Here is a 19,371-nt window from a genome sequence, read left to right as displayed (position 1 = left end):
CGTTGGCATTTCAGCACCACTGTCAGTATGACCACAGGAATTTTAAATACCCAAATGGTGGCATCCAAAAGTCCACCTTCCCCCACCCCCCACCCCCATGCACTGACTCCAGTACTCCAGAGCTTGACTCATATTTGCTCGCTGCTACATCCATGGATTCTTGAGCAGAAGGGAAATATGAGCATAAATATAGGTACGTGATCCTACATATGCAATTAACTTTAACCAGTTAAATGCCGAATACCACACTTAACAGGATGTGCTGACTCCACCCCCCAGAATACCCCCAAAATAGTCAGTTTTGGCTTAGGTGCTAACCAGGCATTTTCAGCGGTACTATCTGTTTAAATCATTTTGCATATTGGGCCCGTTCTTTTTTTCAATAAGTGTTTGGAGAGTTGATTGGTGGTTGATCCAGTGAAGGCACCTGTTTATTTTATTTTTAATGTGTAGTTTTAGTAAATTATTAATTTTGTTGGGTTTTTTTGTTTAATTTTAGATTTATTTTGATTACCCATTTTACTTTGTTCAGTTTTTATTTATTTTAATATTGATTAAATTAATCTGAATGTTAGTCCTTTTCCTGTCATGCATTCTCTTCCTACTTTTAGGGGTCCTTTTACTAAGCTGCGGTAAGCACTAACTCATGCTTACCGCAGCAAAAAAGGTCTTACCATGGAGCACATTCAGGCTTCCCGTGGTAATTTTGTGATCAACATGCACTTCCTATGCGCTAAAAAATAGATTTTATTTTTTAGTGTTGGGAGCAGTTTGGGGGACAAAGTAGGTGTGTTCTGCATTAATTGGTTAGCACAGCTAGATTGCTATGCCCTAACCGATTAGCATGTGAGCCCTTACCACCTACAAAAGAGGTGGTAATAAGGGCTCATGCACCAATGGCCACGCTAATGAGAAACTTAGCACCAGGCCATTAATTAAAAAAATAGAAAAACCGGTCATTTACCCATGCGGTACGAAATGGCCTTAGTACACAGCAATGACACACGTAAGGACATGCTAAGGCCACTTTTCACTGCAGTTTGGTAAAAGGGCCCTTCGGTCTATAAACTGCTGTGATGTGAGGCCAGATAAGACAGTTTAGTACATTTTAATAAACATAATAATAGTATAATAATATTGTAAATTAGTGGTGAGCAGATTCTCTGTGCCTGATTCTCTAGCACCATTTAAAGTTAAGAGCCAGCCCTGTTTATCAACTGAATGCATATATACAGTGGCAATATCCATTTAAGCATTGCAGCTAAATCTGTGTATAAAGAGGGACAGTGACAGCAATTATCTATTTTCTGTAGGCCAGGTATTCAGGTGTCCTGACGGCAACAGATAACTTATCTGTTTAGTGGCTGAATATGGATAATTGCTGGTTCCACTTTCATTCCTCCACAAGTCCTGCCTCTTATTATACAAATATAATCTGGTCATTAGTGAATTAAAAGACCAGATTTTATCCATATAATACCAGAAAACATACAAATAGGTGATTATGAATTTGCTGCCTGCTGGAAAATGCATAATTCGCTTTGGCTATCAAGCCCCTCTGATGCTACTTAACCTCACACCTGAACCGGGCCTACGTACCTGTGGAATGAAACTATTAATTCCATATTTCTGACAGCAAAGCAAACCTGCTTATAGGCTACAGCAGTAGTCCGATAGTCCCAGAAGTAAACCTAAGGTGGTGAAGTTGGAACCAGGCATTCATTCCTCTACTAGCATCTTTTCAAGAAATCTTCCTCTGAGATCGCACAAAATGGCTGCAGTTATGATGAGGAATTTGCAGATCCCATGAGCGTATGCAGTTCTGGGAGACCTTTGCAGAGATCACACTCAGTCTTGGATAGTACACCTTACACTGGTTTGTAACTTAAAATTGAAAATGGTCAGGGGCAGGGCCACCGAGAGTGGGGGGCAGGGGGGGATAAGATTCCCCAGGACCCAGCCTCCAAGGGGAGCTCGCCTGGCGCCAGCATGGCTGATTGATCTCCTGCTCCTATGTGCTGCAGTGCCGGGTTATCACGTTATCGTGTTAACTCTGCTCTGCTGGCCACACATCCTTCTTCTGCCTCCTCCTGCTGCCTGTGTAAAGTACTTCCTGTTTCCACAAACATGGGAGGGGACGCAACAAGAAGACCTGTGCTGCAGAGCAGAGTTAATGTGATCTCAGCACACAGGAGCAGGAGACAAGCAAGTAAGAAGGCCCCGGGCCCAGCTTTGTCTCTCAGTGGCCCTGTTCAGGGGTTAAGTTTTCCAAAAACGCTCAGCACTTCACTTAGGTTCATAAATTTAGGTGTATTTTCAGCTGTGTAGACACCTACCTCCGGATGCTATATATGGCGCCCACATTTGAGTGCTGATCCAAGATGTGTGTCCACCTAATTTGTACCTAAATACATAAGTATTGCCATACTGGGAAAGACCAAAGGTCCATCAAGCCCAGCATCCTGTTTCCAACAGTGGCCAATCCAGGTCACAAATACCTGGCAAGAGCCCAAAAAAGTACCAAAACATTTTATACTGCTTATCCCAGAAATAGTGGATTTTCCCCAAGTCCATTTAATAATGGTCTATGGACTTTTCCTTTAGGAAGCTATCCAAACCTTTTTAAAACTCCTCTAAGCTAACCGCCTTTACCAATTTGGCTAATGAGCTAATTAGTGCCAATAATTGAGTGCTAATTGGCACCAATTTGGATTTGCACACACATCTTGCTACTCATTATCCTATAACACCATGCGGCCAAATCCCATAATGTGCAACCCAAAAGGGGTGTGGCTATGTGTGGTGCATGGGAGGGGGCATGGCTATGGGAGGTGCTTGGAAGGATCAAGGGTGTTCCTAAAAGTTTCATGCAGTGTTATGGATGTGCCTTCAAATTGGGTGCTGGGAATTACATCTGGTTTTAGTAGGCGTAAGTCCTGGCGTCCAAATCTGGGCATCGAAACTAGCACTCCATGCTGTTCTACAATGGGTGATCATCTTTGAGTACCCTTTATAGAATATTATTGAGCTCCAATTCTTTGGCGCCAATTATTGAGCACCATTTATTGAATCTAGCCCTTAACGTCAATATTTATCCAGGTCTGTCATTTTTTTTTAATGGCCTGCAGCTGAATTGAATCCATGTATTCAATGCTGGTATCCAGATAGTGGCTGATACTGAATTCCAGACTCAGCACTGACCATCAGTGCTATCCAGATAGCAGCAATTTTCAACCCAATATCCAAATAACTAACCAGATAAAACTATGACTGCCTTTTTGCTAAAAATCACCACTAACCAGATAACTGTAAACTCCGCCCCAGCTCTGGACCATGGGCCATGCACTACTATACAGCAGGGGCGTAGCCAGACCTCACGGTGGGAGGGGGCCAGAACCCGAGGTTGGGGGCACATTTTGAGTGCCGCCCCACCGCCCCCCCCCCCCCCACTGCCTCACCTCACCCACCCCCCACCGCCTCGCCTCCCCCCCACCGCCTCGCCTGTATCACCACTTCCCCTCACAAACAAATACCTTTGCTGGCGCTGAAGCCTTCTTTAGCGCTGGTCTCCGGCGCAGCCGCGTTTGCTGCCTGATACCTGCTCTTCTTTATTTCAAGAAGAAAGAAGAGCAGGGGCCAGGCAACGAACACGGCTGCACTGGAGACCAGCGCTGAAGAAGGCTTCAGCTGGCGGGGGTTGGGGACCCCGCCAGTCAAACCAGGGGCCCGGATGATATTTGCAGGGGCCCAGGCCCCCTTGGCCCCCCATAGTTATACAGATAGTGCACTATTATTGACATAGAGCCACTCTCTGAATGGAAACATAAAAACATGAGGGCAGATAAAGTCCAAATGGCGCATCCAGTCTGCCCATCCGCAGCATCCACTATCTCCTTCTCTCCCTACGAGATCCATGTGCTTGTCGCAGGCTTTCTTAAATTCAGACATAGTCCTTGTCTCCATCACCTCTACCAGGAGGACATTCCACATATCCACCACCCTTTCTGTAAAAAAAAATTTTTCTTTAGATTACTCCTGAGCCTACAATCTTTTAACTTCATCCTATGCCTTCTCTTTCTGGAGTTTTCCTTTAACTGAAATAGACTTACCTTCTGTACATTAATTCCACAGAGGTATTTAAACATCTGTATCATATCTCTCCTTTCCCACCTTTCTTCCTGAGTCTTTAAGTCTGTCCCCATACTCTTTATGACAAAGATCACTGACCAATTTAGTAGTCAGCCTCTGGACCAACTCCATCCTGTTTATATCTCCAGAACTGTACACAGTGGGGCCTCACCAGAGACTTATACAGAGGCACTATCACCTCTTTTTTTCCTGCTGCAGCTAAAGGAACATAGTAACATAGTAGATAACGACAGAAAAAGACCTGCACGGTCCATCCAGTCTGCCCAACAAGATAAACTCATATGTGCTACTTTTTGTGTATACCTTACCTTGATTTGTATCTGCCATTTTCAGGGCACAGACCGTAGAAGTCTGCCCAGTACTAGCCCCACCTCCCACCACCGGCTCTGCCACCCAATCTCCGCTAAGCTTCTGAGGATCCATTCCTTCTGAGCAGGATTCCTTTATGTTTATCCCACGCATTTTTGAATTCTGCCACAATTATCCAAATAGTTCCCTTTGAATAATAATCTGTAGCTTTTCAGACATAGGAAGGCAATATACTACTACTACTTAACATTTCTAAAGCGCTACTAGGGTTACGCAGCGCTGTACAATTTAACATAAAAGGACAGGCCCTGCTCAAAGAGCTTACAATCTAAAGGACAAGTGAGTAGTAGTAGTAGGGTTACCTCCACATAAAGATAACTGGTGGAAGGAGGAATCTAGAGCCCCAGGAAAGCTGGAACAATACAAGGGAAAGCTCATGGCTCTGGTGTTACCTTTTTTTAAAAATTTTTATTTATAACCATTTAAAATTTTACAAGCGATAAAACAACTTGCTGGAAATACAGAGAAAGTAATGTGTAGGAATTATTTCAGTCAGGTAATTCTATTCTCTTCCTTAGACCACTAAATAGGGAGAGTGAAACAAGATAAGGAGATCAATTAAACAGTAAACAGAAAAAAAAACCCGTGGTATTAACCTGATTATCCCCAGATATTACTCGTCTAGTTCATTATTCCACATTGACCATCTGGTTGGCTTCTTCAAGGCCAATACGGTGTATAGTGAAATCATTTCATTGAAAAACATACATATTGTCCAATATTAGTTAGAAATACTACATCTTTCTCTTTTAAAAACCAGAAGTTATTTAACAATAGGCTCTGGTGTTACCTTTTAATAAGTGTCTCCTACCCGGTTAAACAATTCTGACCAAGCCAGGTTCAGATATTCGGCAGCGTATAATCAGACAGTGATGCTGAATATCTGCTCTGATTACCATTGTACTCTCTGGTTAGTGATCGGTGGTCCAGAGGAGATGTCCTAAGTTAACCAAGTAGCTGTCCATATACCACCTCTGAATAGCAGCGATTCCCAGGTAACTCCAGCCAGTTGCCCCAAACCTGGATATTTATTGCCACTACCCAAATATGAGCCAGCCCTGTATATCTAGGAATACAATAATTCAGCTGTTGACAGGCAGCAATTAAAAAATTTCTGGCCACCATCTGCTGAATATTACCCCCTAAGTAAAGCAATCCTACAGCTATTACACAGAGACCTCTCATGGAGAGTGACCAGAAATGTAGAGGGTACCATGGGACAGAGAATGAGTACAGAGCTTTATCAGGGCCCCCAGAGCCGTAATCATTACAGTAGCTGCTATTGTTTTGTCTTCTGAAGGAAGAAACGGAGAAAGATGAGGAGACCCCGCCTCTGCCGCCCTCCAGCAGCACTGAAGAGATCTATAATGGCTCTCTGCGATCCAGGGTAAACAGCACGAACCATGCGTCCTCGGATGACTTGGTGCTGCATGAGCAACCAGCAGCCATCAGCTTCCTGGGAGCCCTCAGGATACCTGTGAGTAGAAACAGGGTTCAGAACAGTGGCGTAGCCAGACTGCCAATTTTGGGTGGGCCTGAACCCAAAGTGGGTGGGCACAAAATTTTCTCTCTACCCCCCCCCCCCCCCCCCCCAGCAAAATGTAGTCACACTCAGATGCATTTGTCACACAGGGTAAAGTGCTGCTTTTCAGTGCATCAGATTTCAGACAATTTATTTAATAGCCTTAACACCCTTTTCAGTGAGCTTTCAGAGGCCAAAACCTCCTGCCTCAGGTCAGTATAATGCTGTTACGGTATCCTCTCCTGACCTAAGGAAGGAAGTATTGGTCTCTGAAACTTTATTAACACCATATTACTTTATCCTAAATTAAAAATAAAATTATTTTCTTTACCTTTGTTGTATGGCCATTTACTTTTTCTCATTGTGTTGCTCCCAGTCTCTAGATTCTGCTTTCCTTCGTTTTCGCTTGACTCTTCTGCCAGGGTTTCCTGGCCATTTGTCATTTTTCTCTCCTTTTTCTTTGCTTTCTTCAATATTTTTCTGCCTCTCTCTGTGTCCAGATTTAATTCATTCTTACTATCCATTCTTTAATTTCCTTCATCTACTTATGGCTTTTCATCTTTTTCTCACCCTTGTTCTCCCCATGCCCCTTCCTCTTATTCTCCAATCTTTCACTACTCCCCCTTTCCATGCAGCAGCTCTCCTCTTTCTCTCCCCATCCTTCCAGTGTCTCCCCTCTCTCTCCCCATCCTTCCAATAGTCTCCCCTCTTTCTTTCTGCATCCTTCCATCCAGTGTCACCTCTTTCTCCCTACCCTTCCATCCAGCGTCTTCCCTCTTTCTCTCCCCATCCTTCCACCCATCTACCCTCTCTCCTGATCCTTCCATCTAATGTCTCTCTCCCTCCTTCTAACCAGTGTCTATCTCTCTACCCTTTTCTGTTCAGTGTCCCTTCTCTCTCCACATCCTTCCACTCTCCCCTTTTTCTCTGCATCCTTTCATCCATCTCCCCTCTTTCTCTGCCATCCTTCCATCTGTTTTCCCTCTTTCTCTCCCCATCCTTCCGTTTTCCCTCTTTCTTTGCCATCTGTTTTCCCTCTTTCTCTGCCATCCTCCCATCTGTTTTCCCTCTTTCTCTCCCCATCCTTCCATTTTCCCTCTCTCTCCCCATCCTTCCATTTTCCCTCTTTCTCCCCATCCTGCCATCTGTTTTCCCTCTTTCTCTCCCCATCCTTCCATTTTCCCTCTTTCTCCCCATCCTGCCATCTGTTTTCCCTCTTTCTCTCCCCATCCTCCGTTTTCCCTCTTTCTCTGCCATCCTGCCATCTGTTTTCCCTCTCTCTTCACATCCTTCCATTTTCCCTCTTTCTCTGCCATCCTCCCATCTGTTTTCCCTCTTTCTCTCCCCATCCTTCCATTTTCCCTCTTTCTCTGCCATCCTCCCATCTGTTTTCCCTCTTTCTCTGCCATCCTCCCATCTGTTTTCCCTCTTTCTCTCCCCATCCTTCCATTTTCCCTCTCTCTCCCCATCCTTCCATTTTCCCTCTTTCTCCCCATCCTGCCATCTGTTTTCCTTCTTTCTCTCCCCATCCTTCCGTTTTCCCTCTCTCTGCCATCCTCCCATCTGTTTTCCCTCATTCTCCCCCCCATCCTTCCATTTTCCCTCTTTCTCTGCCATCCTGCCATCTGTTTTCCCTCTTTCTCTCCCCATCCTTCCATTTTCCCTCTTTCTCCCCATCCTGCCATCTGTTTTCCCTCTTTCTCTCCACATCCTTCCATTTTCCCTCTTTCTCTGCCATCCTCCCATCTGTTTTCCCTCTTTCTCTCCCCATCCTTCCATTTTCCCTCTTTCTCTGCCATCCTCCCATCTGTTTTCCCTCTTTCTCTCCCCATCCTTCCATTTTCCCTCTCTCTCCCCATCCTTCCATTTTCCCTCTTTCTCCCCATCCTGCCATCTGTTTTCCTTCTTTCTCTCCCCATCCTTCCGTTTTCCCTCTCTCTGCCATCCTCCCATCTGTTTTCCCTCATTCTCCCCCCATCCTTCCATTTTCCCTCTTTCTCTGCCATCCGCCATCTGTTTTCCCTCTTTCTCTCCCCATCCTTCCATTTTCCCTCTTTCTCCCCATCCTGCCATCTGTTTTCCCTCTTTCTCTGCACATCCTTCCATTTTCCCTCTTTCTCTGCCATCCTCCCATCTGTTTTCCCTCTTTCTCTCCCCATCCTTCCATTTCCCTCTTTCTCTGCCATCCTCCCATCTGTTTCCCGCTTTCTCTCCCCTCCTTACCCATTTCCCTCTTTCTCTCCCATCCTTCCATTTTCCTCTATTCTCTCCCCATCCTTCCATTTTCCCTCTTTCTCTGCCATCCTCCCGTCTGTTTTCCCTCTTTCTCTCCCCATCCTTCCATTTTCCCTCTTTCTCTCCCCATCCTTCCATTTTCCCTCTTTCTCCCCATCCTCCCATCTGTTTTCCCTCTTTCTCTCCCCATCCTTCCATTTTCCTTCTTTCTCTGCCATCCTCCCATCTGTTTTCCCTCTTTCTCTCCCCATCCTTCCGTTTTCCCTCTCTCTGCCATCCTCCCATCTGTTTTCCCTCTTTCTCTCCCCAGCCTTCCATTTTTCCTCTTTCTCCCCATCCTGCCATCCATTTTCCCTCTCCCATTCAGGCCCACCAGCCCCAGCTCCCATTGCCGGCCACTGCTGCTTTTCCTGATGAGCAGCAGGGCCGGCGCTACAAAAAGAAGAAGCGCTCAGCTGACTGAGCTGAGCGCCAACAACGCGTCGCTAACCCGACGAGAAAAAATGTTTTTTAAAAAACGCGGCACTGCAGGCAGCCTCGAAGCATTGGCTGCTGCCTCTGCAGGCTCCTTCCATCTCTTACGTCACTGCCCCTGCTTCGAAACAGGGGCAGTGATGTAAGAGACGGGAGGAGCCTGCACAGAGCCAGCAGCCAATGCTTCGAGGCTGCCTACGGTGCCGCATTTTTTTAAAAACATTTTTTCTTGTTCTTAGCGACGCGTTGGCGCTCAGCTCAGTCAGCTGAGCGCTTCTTCTTTTTGTAGCGCCGCGCGCCGGCCCTGCTGCTCATCAGGAAAAGCAGCAGTGGCCGGCAATGGGAGCTGGCGCTGGCGCTGGGCGGGCCTGGGCTGGAATTGGGTGGGCCTGGGCCCACTCAGGCCCACCCGTAGCTACGCCCCTGGTTCAGAAGGCTAGACATTTCTTGCTGGCAGAGCCATAATGAGGGTAGAACAAGTGAGACAGCTGCCTACGGAGCAAAGTTTGTTGGAGATAGGGTGCCCCAAACAGTCCACATATTTCCCTTAAAGTTAAAGATGAGAGTGGCAGTCAAAAGAGCAAGTGGTAAAATCAAGTGATAGGGGCAGGGATTTGATATACTGCTTTTTTGTTGTTATAATCAAAGCAGTTTACATATTATGTACAGGTATTTATTTTGTACCTGGGCCAATAGAGAGTTAAGTGACTTGCCCAGAGTCACAAGGGTCTGCAGTGGGAATCAAACCCAGTGCCCCAGGTTCTCAGACCACTGCACTAACAACTAGGCTACTCCACTCACATGAGCCTCTGTGAAGAGCACAAACTCTACAAGAGGAGAGAACAGGGCAGTGTGGTGAATAAATTTCATAGCCCTGCAAGAAATGCACAGGTTAGTTCAGTATCCTTCAGAAGAAAAGCAGGATATGCAGGTCAAACCCACCCTGTGTCTCCCCCACCCCTCAAGAGAATAGGCTGCTTGGAACACATGCAGGGCCGGTCCAACCCAGTAAGCGGGGTAAGCACCGCAGGAGGGTGCCTGCCTTCAAGGGCGCAGGCTCCCGTGGCCCGCCCAGCTGTTCGACAGCCTTCCCGCTTCCACTTCCCGCCGTAATGCACGCAGAGGCACGCACGCTTTACACCTCCGCGGCGCTGCTAGTCTCCTTCCAGCCTGGCCAGCGGCTCCTCCGCACTCGACATCACGAGAAGATGCCTCCTCCCCCTGCAGCACCCTGCGTGTGCGCCAGTGCGCCTTGCGGTTGCGGCAAGTGAGTACCCTAACTGCCTAAGCGTCTCATGTCTCGTGTCCTTCTCCGGCCGGCTCACTCCTCCGACCCAGGCGCTGAGGCTCCCAGCTGACTGCCTGACTCACTGTCCTGGCCTTTCCTGCACTGGCTAGTGCACTCCTCATCCACCCCTGCCGTCCATGGGCCACGCCACTAGTCGGGACTCGCCCGGCAGAGCGGAAGAGAAGAATCTTCTCAATCAAGTTCTTTAAGCCAGGTAATGGCCCCGCGGGGGGGGGGGGGGGGTGTGCCAACTGACAGTCTGCAGGGGGGCACCAGAGACCCTAGGACCGGCCCTGAACACATGAACAAAAGCAGGTTTCTGAGTTCATTTCAGAACCCCCTGCCACCTCAAGCTGAGGAACATAAGCTGCCTCCCCCTCACCCCCTTCCCCTGAAAGAACAGGCTGCATCTGCCAAGCTAGAGAAGTTTCTGCCTTCTGAGTGAGGAGAGTTGCTAGAGAATTTATAAAGTTGACAAAGCTTCTTATTCGTTTTGGGAGGGAATGTTGGTTGAATTGCTGACTATTGGAAATTGGGGGTGCTGAGGATTTCAGTGGGAGGAGGGTACAAGGAGATATGAGAAGAACTGTGGATACAGGCTCATGTGGGAAATTGATAGATTAATTAGAGGGGAAGGAGTCACAGCATCACTAGGTAAAAATACTTCAGTTAACAAATAGGAAGTTATGGCACTAAACAGAATGAAAGATAAAGAGGCAGGAATTGGGGAAAAGAGATGAGAGGCACAAGGACTACTGAAGGAATTAAGAGTAAGAATAGGTGAATTGAGGATCCTTGGGGAATGATATGGGGTGCTGCAGAGGATGAGAGAAAGAGGAGACCCTGATGTTGAGCATTGGAGGTTCAGGGTGCTCCAGGAGCTCGTGCAAACTAGCTTGAGGGGTTCACTGGGTTTGCAATATCACAAGGAGAGAGAGGAAGATGGTAGAAAAAGGGGGTTGAACTCTAGTGGGGGGTTGGGGGTTTGAAGGACAAATATGATTGACCCAGTTTCTAAAATACTTAGTTATGATACTGTCTGTCAGCTTTGCTAAATTATAGACTGCCTCCTGCCAGTGTTGCAGAGGTGGGACCTTTCTGCCAACATTACCGAAGGGGTAACTTATTTATTGATATCATTCTTATATGGCACCTTGACTAGTGCACCTTATCATAAAACATAATGAGGAAATGTGCAAATTTATATGATATGTGAATGAGCAAGTTGAAACAAATGTTTACAGTCCTGGAGAAGCTCATTGGAGGGAGAAGTTTTAAATTTAGATCAGAAAGTGTGGAGAGAGAGAGAGTGAGAGAGAGAGAGAGAGAAAGTATCTTGGACAACAGTGGGCAGCTTATTCCACAGGTTAGGAGTAATGATGAGAGAGAGCCTAAAAAAATAATTGGCTCAGTAAAATATTTTTTTGTTGGCATTACAAAATAAGCATATTACTTCCTATTCACCTCATGAGTTATTTCCTGCCAACATTGTGAAAGGGATGACACACTGAGATAAACAACTCTTAATGAGATGGTAATACTTCAGTAAGATTGAAGAGCTCAGACAAACTTCTAAATCAGAATATCATGCACTTCCAGTCCTCATCAGAACGCTGGGTGAAAGTAAACCTGTGGGCTGAGCAGGATAGGATCCAGGAACACTGTTCTTCTAGTCAAAAGCTTTGAAGGGTCCATGGTTGTGAGTCTCTGTTAGAACGAGTCTTCCCAATCTGCCCTTATTAGAAGTGTGCATGGTTCTACCTAACAACTTCAGAAATCTCTGGATTATTTCTCCCAGATTCCATCTGTGTGTCTTCAAACATGACAAAGGTTTTCTGATTTGGAAATTAGGTGAAGACTGGCTGTGCTGAAAAATTGCTGTAGTGTGGTCTGCTGTACAACAGGGGGAACAGCCTGACCTAGGTCTTGACATGTTCTCTTCTTGTTTTGGTTCTTCATGTATTGCTGGCTAGTAAGCTCTGGAGATCTGATTCTGCATGTAACCCCTCTATGACAATCTCTCTCTCCAAGTGTTTTGCATCCTGTTGGTTGATGACCTGTGTCTTTCTTTCCAGGGTGTGGTGGAGTTCTCCTTGTGTTTGCTGTTTGCAAAACTGGTCAGTTACACCTTCCTCTTCTGGCTACCTGCATACATTGTGAATGTTGGTGAGTTACCAGTTGATGCATCTTGGAGCTATGCTTTTCCTCAGCCTTTATTTTTCATTGATGTGCAAGTGGGAAACCTCCCTTGGGGATACTTTGGAACCCAAATGACAGAGGCAGGTGGTGCCTTATAGACTAACCAATTTATCAAGGCATGAATGATGAGGGCCAGAGTCCACTTCATCAGATTCATAAATCGCAACTCCACCGAAACATAACCCCTGAGCACACCTACTCTATATGTCCACATTTGTTTACTTTGAGCTGGAATCTAATTCTCTAAGAGGCATTTTATGTGTGACAGAGGATTATGAAATTACTCTCAAAAAATCAGAAAGCAGGAGAAATTTCTTTGTACTTCGGGATCTTCTTTTTTGGAATTGGCACATGTTGTTTCAGTAGAAGCTCAATGTTTTTATTCACTGTTTTCTTTTCTAATATTAAGGTGGATCAAGTGGGTTCAGGGGTAGGGTTCCCATATTTGCAGAGTCAAAAATGAGGACACAAAAAATAAAAATGGTAGCTACCTTTGCTCAAGAAATATTTAATCATAGCAAATGTATAAATGGCTTTTAGTTAATGAACATACACCAAACAGTGACTGACAGCAGTAGACAATACTCTATTTTCAAAACTTCTGGATTTGAGTTTGACTGAGTCTAATCCCAAGCATACTTATCAGAAGAGCAGATAACCCTCAACAACTTTGGCTGGCTTCTGAGCAGGGTTGCCAGGTGGAAATTTTTTTTCCAGCCCACTGGAGCCCAAAAAACAGCCCAAAAACCGCCCAAACACAAACCCCGCCCCTGACACCCCCACCCCCGCGTCATCACCCCCGCCCCCGCCGTCATAAACCCCGCCCCCGCCGTCACCGGCCCCGCCTCCCACGTCACCGGCCCCGCCTCCCCGTCATCGGCCCCGCCTCTTACATCATCGGCCCCGCCTCCCCGTCATCGGCCCCGCCTCCCCGTCATCGGCCCCGCCTCCCACGTCATCGGCCCCGCCTCCCACGTCACTAACCCCGCCCAAAACGTCATTAACCCCACCCAAAAACGTCACTAACCCCGCCCCCCCGCGGCCGAAAAAACCGCCCCGAAGCACAAAACCAGCCCAAAAAACCGCAACCCGCCGCGGGCAAAAATTTCCCGCGGCGGGTCGCGGAAAACCGCCCCAATTGGGCGGTAAAACCGCCCACCTGGCAACACTGCTTCTGAGATATGTGTAAAAGTCTTTGCATGACATATGCTTAAAGTTGTGCTGCACAAACAAATTTCCTTTGACAGATTCAACCAGCAGGGAAACAGAGAGGAGTTCAGCAATGCCTTTCTCTCTCTTTAGCACCCCCATGTGTCCAGACTGACTAATAGGCCAGAGACGGTTTTTCTCATTGTGTGGGTAGGTGTGTTGGTCATAGGCACATAAAAGGAGGATATTTTCTTAAAAATCTGGAGAATATATCTCAAGAAGTCCAAAAGGAGGACATGTCCTCGTAAAAGAGGACATATGGTAGCCATAGTTGGGGGGGGGGGAGGGGGTTCTGGTGGGGGGAAACATTTGTAAACTAAACTTTGCACTATATTTGTCTGAAACTTTAATGTCGTGTTTCTATAAACAATTGTAAAGTAAAAAATAAATAAAAAGTAGTAGCTTAAGGTGAGTTATATTTAGGTTCAGTAGGTATTTCCCTGTCCCCAGAGGGCTTAAATCTGTTTCACGCCTGCTTTTCACCCATGTCGGGTCGATTTATTAAAGGCATTTTGATTGTCCCACTCTTGAAGGTCTTTGTGTGTTTCTTTTTCACTTTATTTCCAATTTCTGGCCTGCAAACTGGTTTATCAGTGTTTCTCTTAATGTTTCACTGACACTAGTATCTGAAATGAACTTGAAGAATCTGAAAACAAACTGAAAATGTTTCCCTGTGCACAACCTTAATATGTAGTGCTGAAAGTCAATGCTGGGTGTGTAGTTTTTTTTCCCCTGATGTTGCTTTGTCCTCTTTACGCTAACAGCCTTTGGCTACTAAATCAACCTGTATGATAACTGAGTAACTCCCATAAATACCTTTGAAAATTTCCCTATGGAGATAATCCACAAAAAGGAGCAGGACCTTTCTTCGCTCAAGAGAATGCCCTGCCCAGTTGTGCCATTCTGTCCTACATTACCAGCTCCTTGCCTGGGACTGCGCATTGGAGGCACAGAGGGGCATTTTCGAAAGAAACGTTTAAGTTGGAATTTGGATGTCTTTGGAAAATGTCCAAATTCGGAGGCAGGGAAAAGGTCATTTTCAAAAAAAGACGGACATCCATTTTTGCTTTCGAAAATACCATGGACATCCTTGGATTTGGACGTCTTTCATTTTCAGCAGTTTTCGAAAACAAAAACGTCCAAGTCTAAAACGTCCAAATTCAAGCCATTTGGACATGGGGAGGAGCTAGCATTTGTAGTACACTGCTCCCCCTGATATGTCAGGACAGCAATCGGGCACCCTAGGGGGCACTGCAGTGGACTTCATAAAATGCTCCCAGGTACATAGCTCCCTTACCTTCTGTGTTGAGCCCCCCAAAACCCACTCCCTTACCATAGCCCTTTCAGGTGAAGGGGGCACCTACATGTGGGTACAGAGGGTTTCTAGTGGGTTTTGGAGGGTTCACTGTTTCCTCCACAAATGTAACAGGTAGGGGGGTATGGGCCTGGGTCCACCTGTCTGAAGTGCACTGCACCCACTAAAACTGCGCCAGGGACCTGCATGCGCTGTCATGGACCTGAGTATGACATGTGAAGCTGGCATAGAGGCTGGCAAGTAATATTTTTAATCGTGTGTTTTTGAGGGTTAGTGACCACTGGGAGAGTAATGGGAGGTCATCTGGTCATTTTGGGCACCTTTTTGTGCCTTATTCGTCATAAAAACAGGTCCAGGTGAAAACGTCCAAGTTTTAGTGCTGGACGTCTTTGCTTTTTTATGGCTCAAAGACGTCCAAATCCTAAGACTTAGGAACACCCAAGTCCTGCCTTTACCACGCCTCCGGTATGCCCCCTTGAGATTTGGACGTCCTTGCGATGGACTTCTGAAAAAAAAGCATCCAAAATCGGGTTTCAATTTATGTCACTTTTTGGACGTCCATCTCTTTCGAAAATGAGCCTGGCAGTAGCGCATCTTCTCGTTGTCCCAAACATACAGCCAATCTGATGCTGTATTATAATGCAATCCCTAATGTATAGATGATGGCGCCATCTGCCTTCTGTTCATCTTTTTCTGGATCATGTGTACTCATATTTATCTGCTTTCCTTTCCAGGACACTTTAACCCCCGGGAGGCTGGTGACTTGTCAACCTTGTTTGATGTTGGTGGCATTTTAGGTGTGGTAAATTTAATTCTTCTCTTCTCATGTTGCTGAGACCAAGAAGGTTGTGTCACTATAGACCTCCTCCCCGCCGCCCCCCCCCCCCCACTCACTGGATACTGACGGGAGGGAATGATTCAATACCAGGCCTTAGGGCTGACAATATCCTTTAAACTCTGATATAGATTCTTTACCTACATGTCTGACTGGAAACAGTTCCAAGGCGACACTTGCACAAGATTAGTGTTCAAATATAAAAGCCTTTACTGGAAGCATCTTCACAGGAAAACAAGTTACAATTTCCAATGTACAAAGCTATAGGGCGTCTTTTACAAAGCCGCACTAGTGATTCCTAAGCAGCAAATGAGAGGAAGCCCATAGGAATTGAATGGGCTTACTCTTGTTTGCTGCACTGGGAATTGTTAGCACAGTTTAGTAAAAAAAAAGGCCCATAAGTAGCATGTGGGTTTCTGATATTTGTTTGAAACACTTCCTGGGACACCCTCACTTCATTTCTGGCGGTTAGCTTGGCAGAGTTTTAAAAGGGTTTGGACGGTTTCCTAAAGGACAAGTCCATAGACCGCTACTAAATGGACTTGGGAAAATCCACAATTTCGGGAATAACATGTATAGAATGTTTGTACGTTTGGGAAGCTTGTCAGGTGCCCTTGGCCTGTATTGGCCACTGACGGGGACAGGATGCTGGGCTTGATGGGCCTTTGGTCTTTTCCCAGTGTGGCATTACTTATGTACTTATGAGTTCTTCACTTGCTTTTTATTTTTTATCTGAATTATTAAAATGTATTAGGGCTGCATTTCTAATACATTTTTTTAATTGCAATTAATCATGTGATTAAAGGACCAGTGTCTCCAGTGGTGTGCTGGTAAATGTTTGTCTCCCTCCAACAACAAAAAAAACCCCACCCGTAGATATGTAGATAACTGTATTATACATTCTATTGGTACAAATGATATGCGCAGGCAGCAACCAATTTACAAGTAATATTTAAAAATTCTTTACTGTAACTTCCAAATGCCAATTGATTTTTGTAGAATGCTTTGGTTGATTTTTGCCGCACTCTTGTATCTGTAGCCAACTTATGTTTGCTATTTATGCCAATCTATTAATTCTTTTCACAATTTATGGGCATTAAATCTGACATATGGTATACTATCAGGCTATTTCTCACCGTATACACCAATATACCCACTACTGGGAAACTGGAACAAACTGGACTGTTACAGATTCCTACACAGACACTACATGTCAGCAGAATCCTTCACCTCAGTCCCACATAGCTTGTCCCTTTCTCTTCCTCGCATCCATGCAGCTTGTCCCCTGTCCTTCCATCAGCTCATCCACATAGCTTGTCCCCTTTCTCTCCCTCGCACAGTCGTGCAGCATGTTTATCAAAACCCCCTACCCGGGCCCACCTTATACAGCCCTGGTGGTCCAGTGGTCAGCAGGAGCAGTGTCCACTCTCTGTACTGAAAATGGTTACCATGAGTTCCTGCGGTAATCTCGCAAGACTGCCACTGAAACTTATGGCAGTCACTTTTTCAGTACAGAGAATGAAGACTGCACCAGTTGATCTGGCGCAACAACCAGCTCGCAAAATGTTTAAAAAATAACAACCGTCTCTCGCAAACCGGTGAGAGCTGGTTCTAGCACACCACTGAATTTCTCCCTCTCTCCCACTCCCAGGTCTAACATCTATCCCTCTCTCTTCCCTTCCTCTCTCCGCCCCATTGTCAACCTCTGTCCCTTCCACCCCCAAGCCCATTATCTCTTTCTCTTTCTTCCCTCCCCTCTGCCCCCTCCCCTTGTCCAATATCTCTCCCTCCCATCTTCTTCCCCTCTATCCACAAGTCCATTATCTGTCTCTTTCTTCCCTCCTTCTACCCCTCTAACATCTCTCCCTCTTGCTTCCCTCCCTCCCATTGTGCAGCATCTCTCTCTCCCTATCCTCCACCCCAAGTCCATTGTCTCTCTCTCCATCCTTCTCTCCCTTGCTGCTCACCACTCCTTGCTTGGTCCAGCATTTCTCCTTCCTCCCTCCCCCCCCCCAGTGCACAATCTAGCATCTCCCCCCCCCCCCCCCCCACACACACACACACCTGTCTGCAGTTCAACACTGCCCCTCTGGGTCTTCTCTTGGTGCACAGCTGCAGCAGCAGTACTAACACACTGCTTGTGGCCTGCTTGGGAGCTTTCCCTCTGCTCAATCAACTGAGCAACTGCATGAAATTAAGACAGTAAAAAGGCTTTCCTAACTTTATGCGGCAGTCAACGGGGCACCAGTCTGAATATCGGCTGGTGAACAGTTAACGTCTGGGTCATGGCATGAAGTGCCGCCATCCCTTCCCTTTCTTGTAACCCTCAACCTGAACATCAAGAACCACCCCTTCTAATCCCTCCTCCTTCCCTCCCATCCAGATGCAGAGGAAGATCCCTTTCCCTTCCATCCACCCCAATGTAGTGAAAGACCCCCCCCCCCTTCATATGTCTCCTTCTCCCCACCACTGGATCTACCTCCCCCCTCTCCCCTTGAACAGCAAGGCCCCCCTCATGGTTGCAAGCTTACCTGCTCATTTCCCTGGTGGTCCAGTGGGGAAATGGGCAGGAGTGATGCCTGTTGCAGCTGCCTCCCTAAAATGGCTGCTGCAACCTCTAGTGGCAGCCTCACAGTATTTTGGGGTTGGGTTTGAGACTCAGGGACTTTCAGATAATAGGCCATTGATTTTCTAAACTTCCTTCCTATTCCCTCTCAGGTGGTATCTCAGCAGGTCTTGTATCGGACACTTTTGGCTGCCGAGCCACTACGTGTTGGGTGATGTTGATCGTTGCTGCTCCTATGGTAAGTGCATTGTGCTAGCTGACGTAACATGTTTCAGAGGCCACTGCTTGCTCATGAGTCTATTGTTTCATGGAGGACAAGCCTGTTCAACTTCTGGATATTGCCTAGTTTCTTCCTGTCCTTGATAATCCTGCTGGAGGGGCCTTTTCATGAAGGAGTTTGTGATACTGGCTATAGGCCCTAACTTTGGCAGTCATATAGGTGAAACAAGGGGATTCATGAACTTATACACATGATCATATCCTTGAGGGAAGCCAAGAGTTATGAAAACATGCATCACACGCACATGATTTCCCAGCCACTGGCCCTGAAACCCTCTACCGACAGCACTCTCTCTGTAATGTACATGCACTCACTGCTTGTCACTATTAAGCTGAAGGAATGGTATGAAAAGAGGTGTTAAAATTCATTGCTGTGCTTTATTATTTTTTCCAGTTGTTCCTATATAATCAGGTTGGCCACGATGGGATTTCCACAACAATAGGTAATAAAAAAACAGGCATTTCAAATTGTGTTACCATAATGCTAAACCTATGCTGAACCCTTACTACTTATCCCTAATCATGTTCTGAATCTTATACATCCTAAAACTCAACCTCATCTCTAACCTATAATTTTACTTCTGTCCCCAACAATAACCCTTTCCTGAATAGTATCCCTAACTATAGTGCTACGGCATGCATTCCTCCAGCCCTCTCCCCAATAGTGATACCCCCAAAACCTAACCACCAACATATCCCTAATCCTATGTATTCCACATTCATTAGATCCTTTTGTAAAATGTACAGGAAAGTGTGATTCAAACATCCCATTTCCCACTTACACACCTGCACAAAATCCATGGAAATAGATTGTTTGTAGCATTTCATGTGCTGGACCTGAACCAAAATCCTGCTAAGTGATTTCTGATTATTTTATTCTAACCTCAACCTTTTGGCTGTAGGTTTTAGGTACCTGATATTCTCTTTAATT

At 46.0% G+C, this 19,371-nt stretch overlaps 1 protein-coding gene across 3 annotated transcripts in view; it reads left to right on the top strand.

Annotated features, from left to right (window-relative positions):
• Nucleotides 1-19,371, top strand: part of SLC37A2 (solute carrier family 37 member 2) — a 142,072-nt gene that overhangs the window by 98,986 nt on the left and 23,715 nt on the right. For all 3 annotated transcript variants that reach the window (XM_030221762.1, XM_030221760.1, XM_030221759.1), the window contains exons 9-13: nucleotides 5,819-5,995; nucleotides 12,113-12,203; nucleotides 15,495-15,557; nucleotides 18,314-18,399; nucleotides 18,835-18,883. In XM_030221762.1, coding sequence (XP_030077622.1) covers nucleotides 5,819-5,995; nucleotides 12,113-12,203; nucleotides 15,495-15,557; nucleotides 18,314-18,399; nucleotides 18,835-18,883 — 466 coding nt within the window. The remainder of the gene's footprint in view (nucleotides 1-5,818; nucleotides 5,996-12,112; nucleotides 12,204-15,494; nucleotides 15,558-18,313; nucleotides 18,400-18,834; nucleotides 18,884-19,371) is intronic.

Source organism: Microcaecilia unicolor, chromosome 12 (genome assembly GCF_901765095.1).
Source record: "Microcaecilia unicolor chromosome 12, aMicUni1.1, whole genome shotgun sequence".
Taxonomy (NCBI): Eukaryota; Metazoa; Chordata; class Amphibia; order Gymnophiona; family Siphonopidae; genus Microcaecilia; species Microcaecilia unicolor.
The sequence above is the reverse complement of the archived record's forward strand: the minus strand, read 5'-3'. Positions and strand labels throughout refer to the sequence as shown.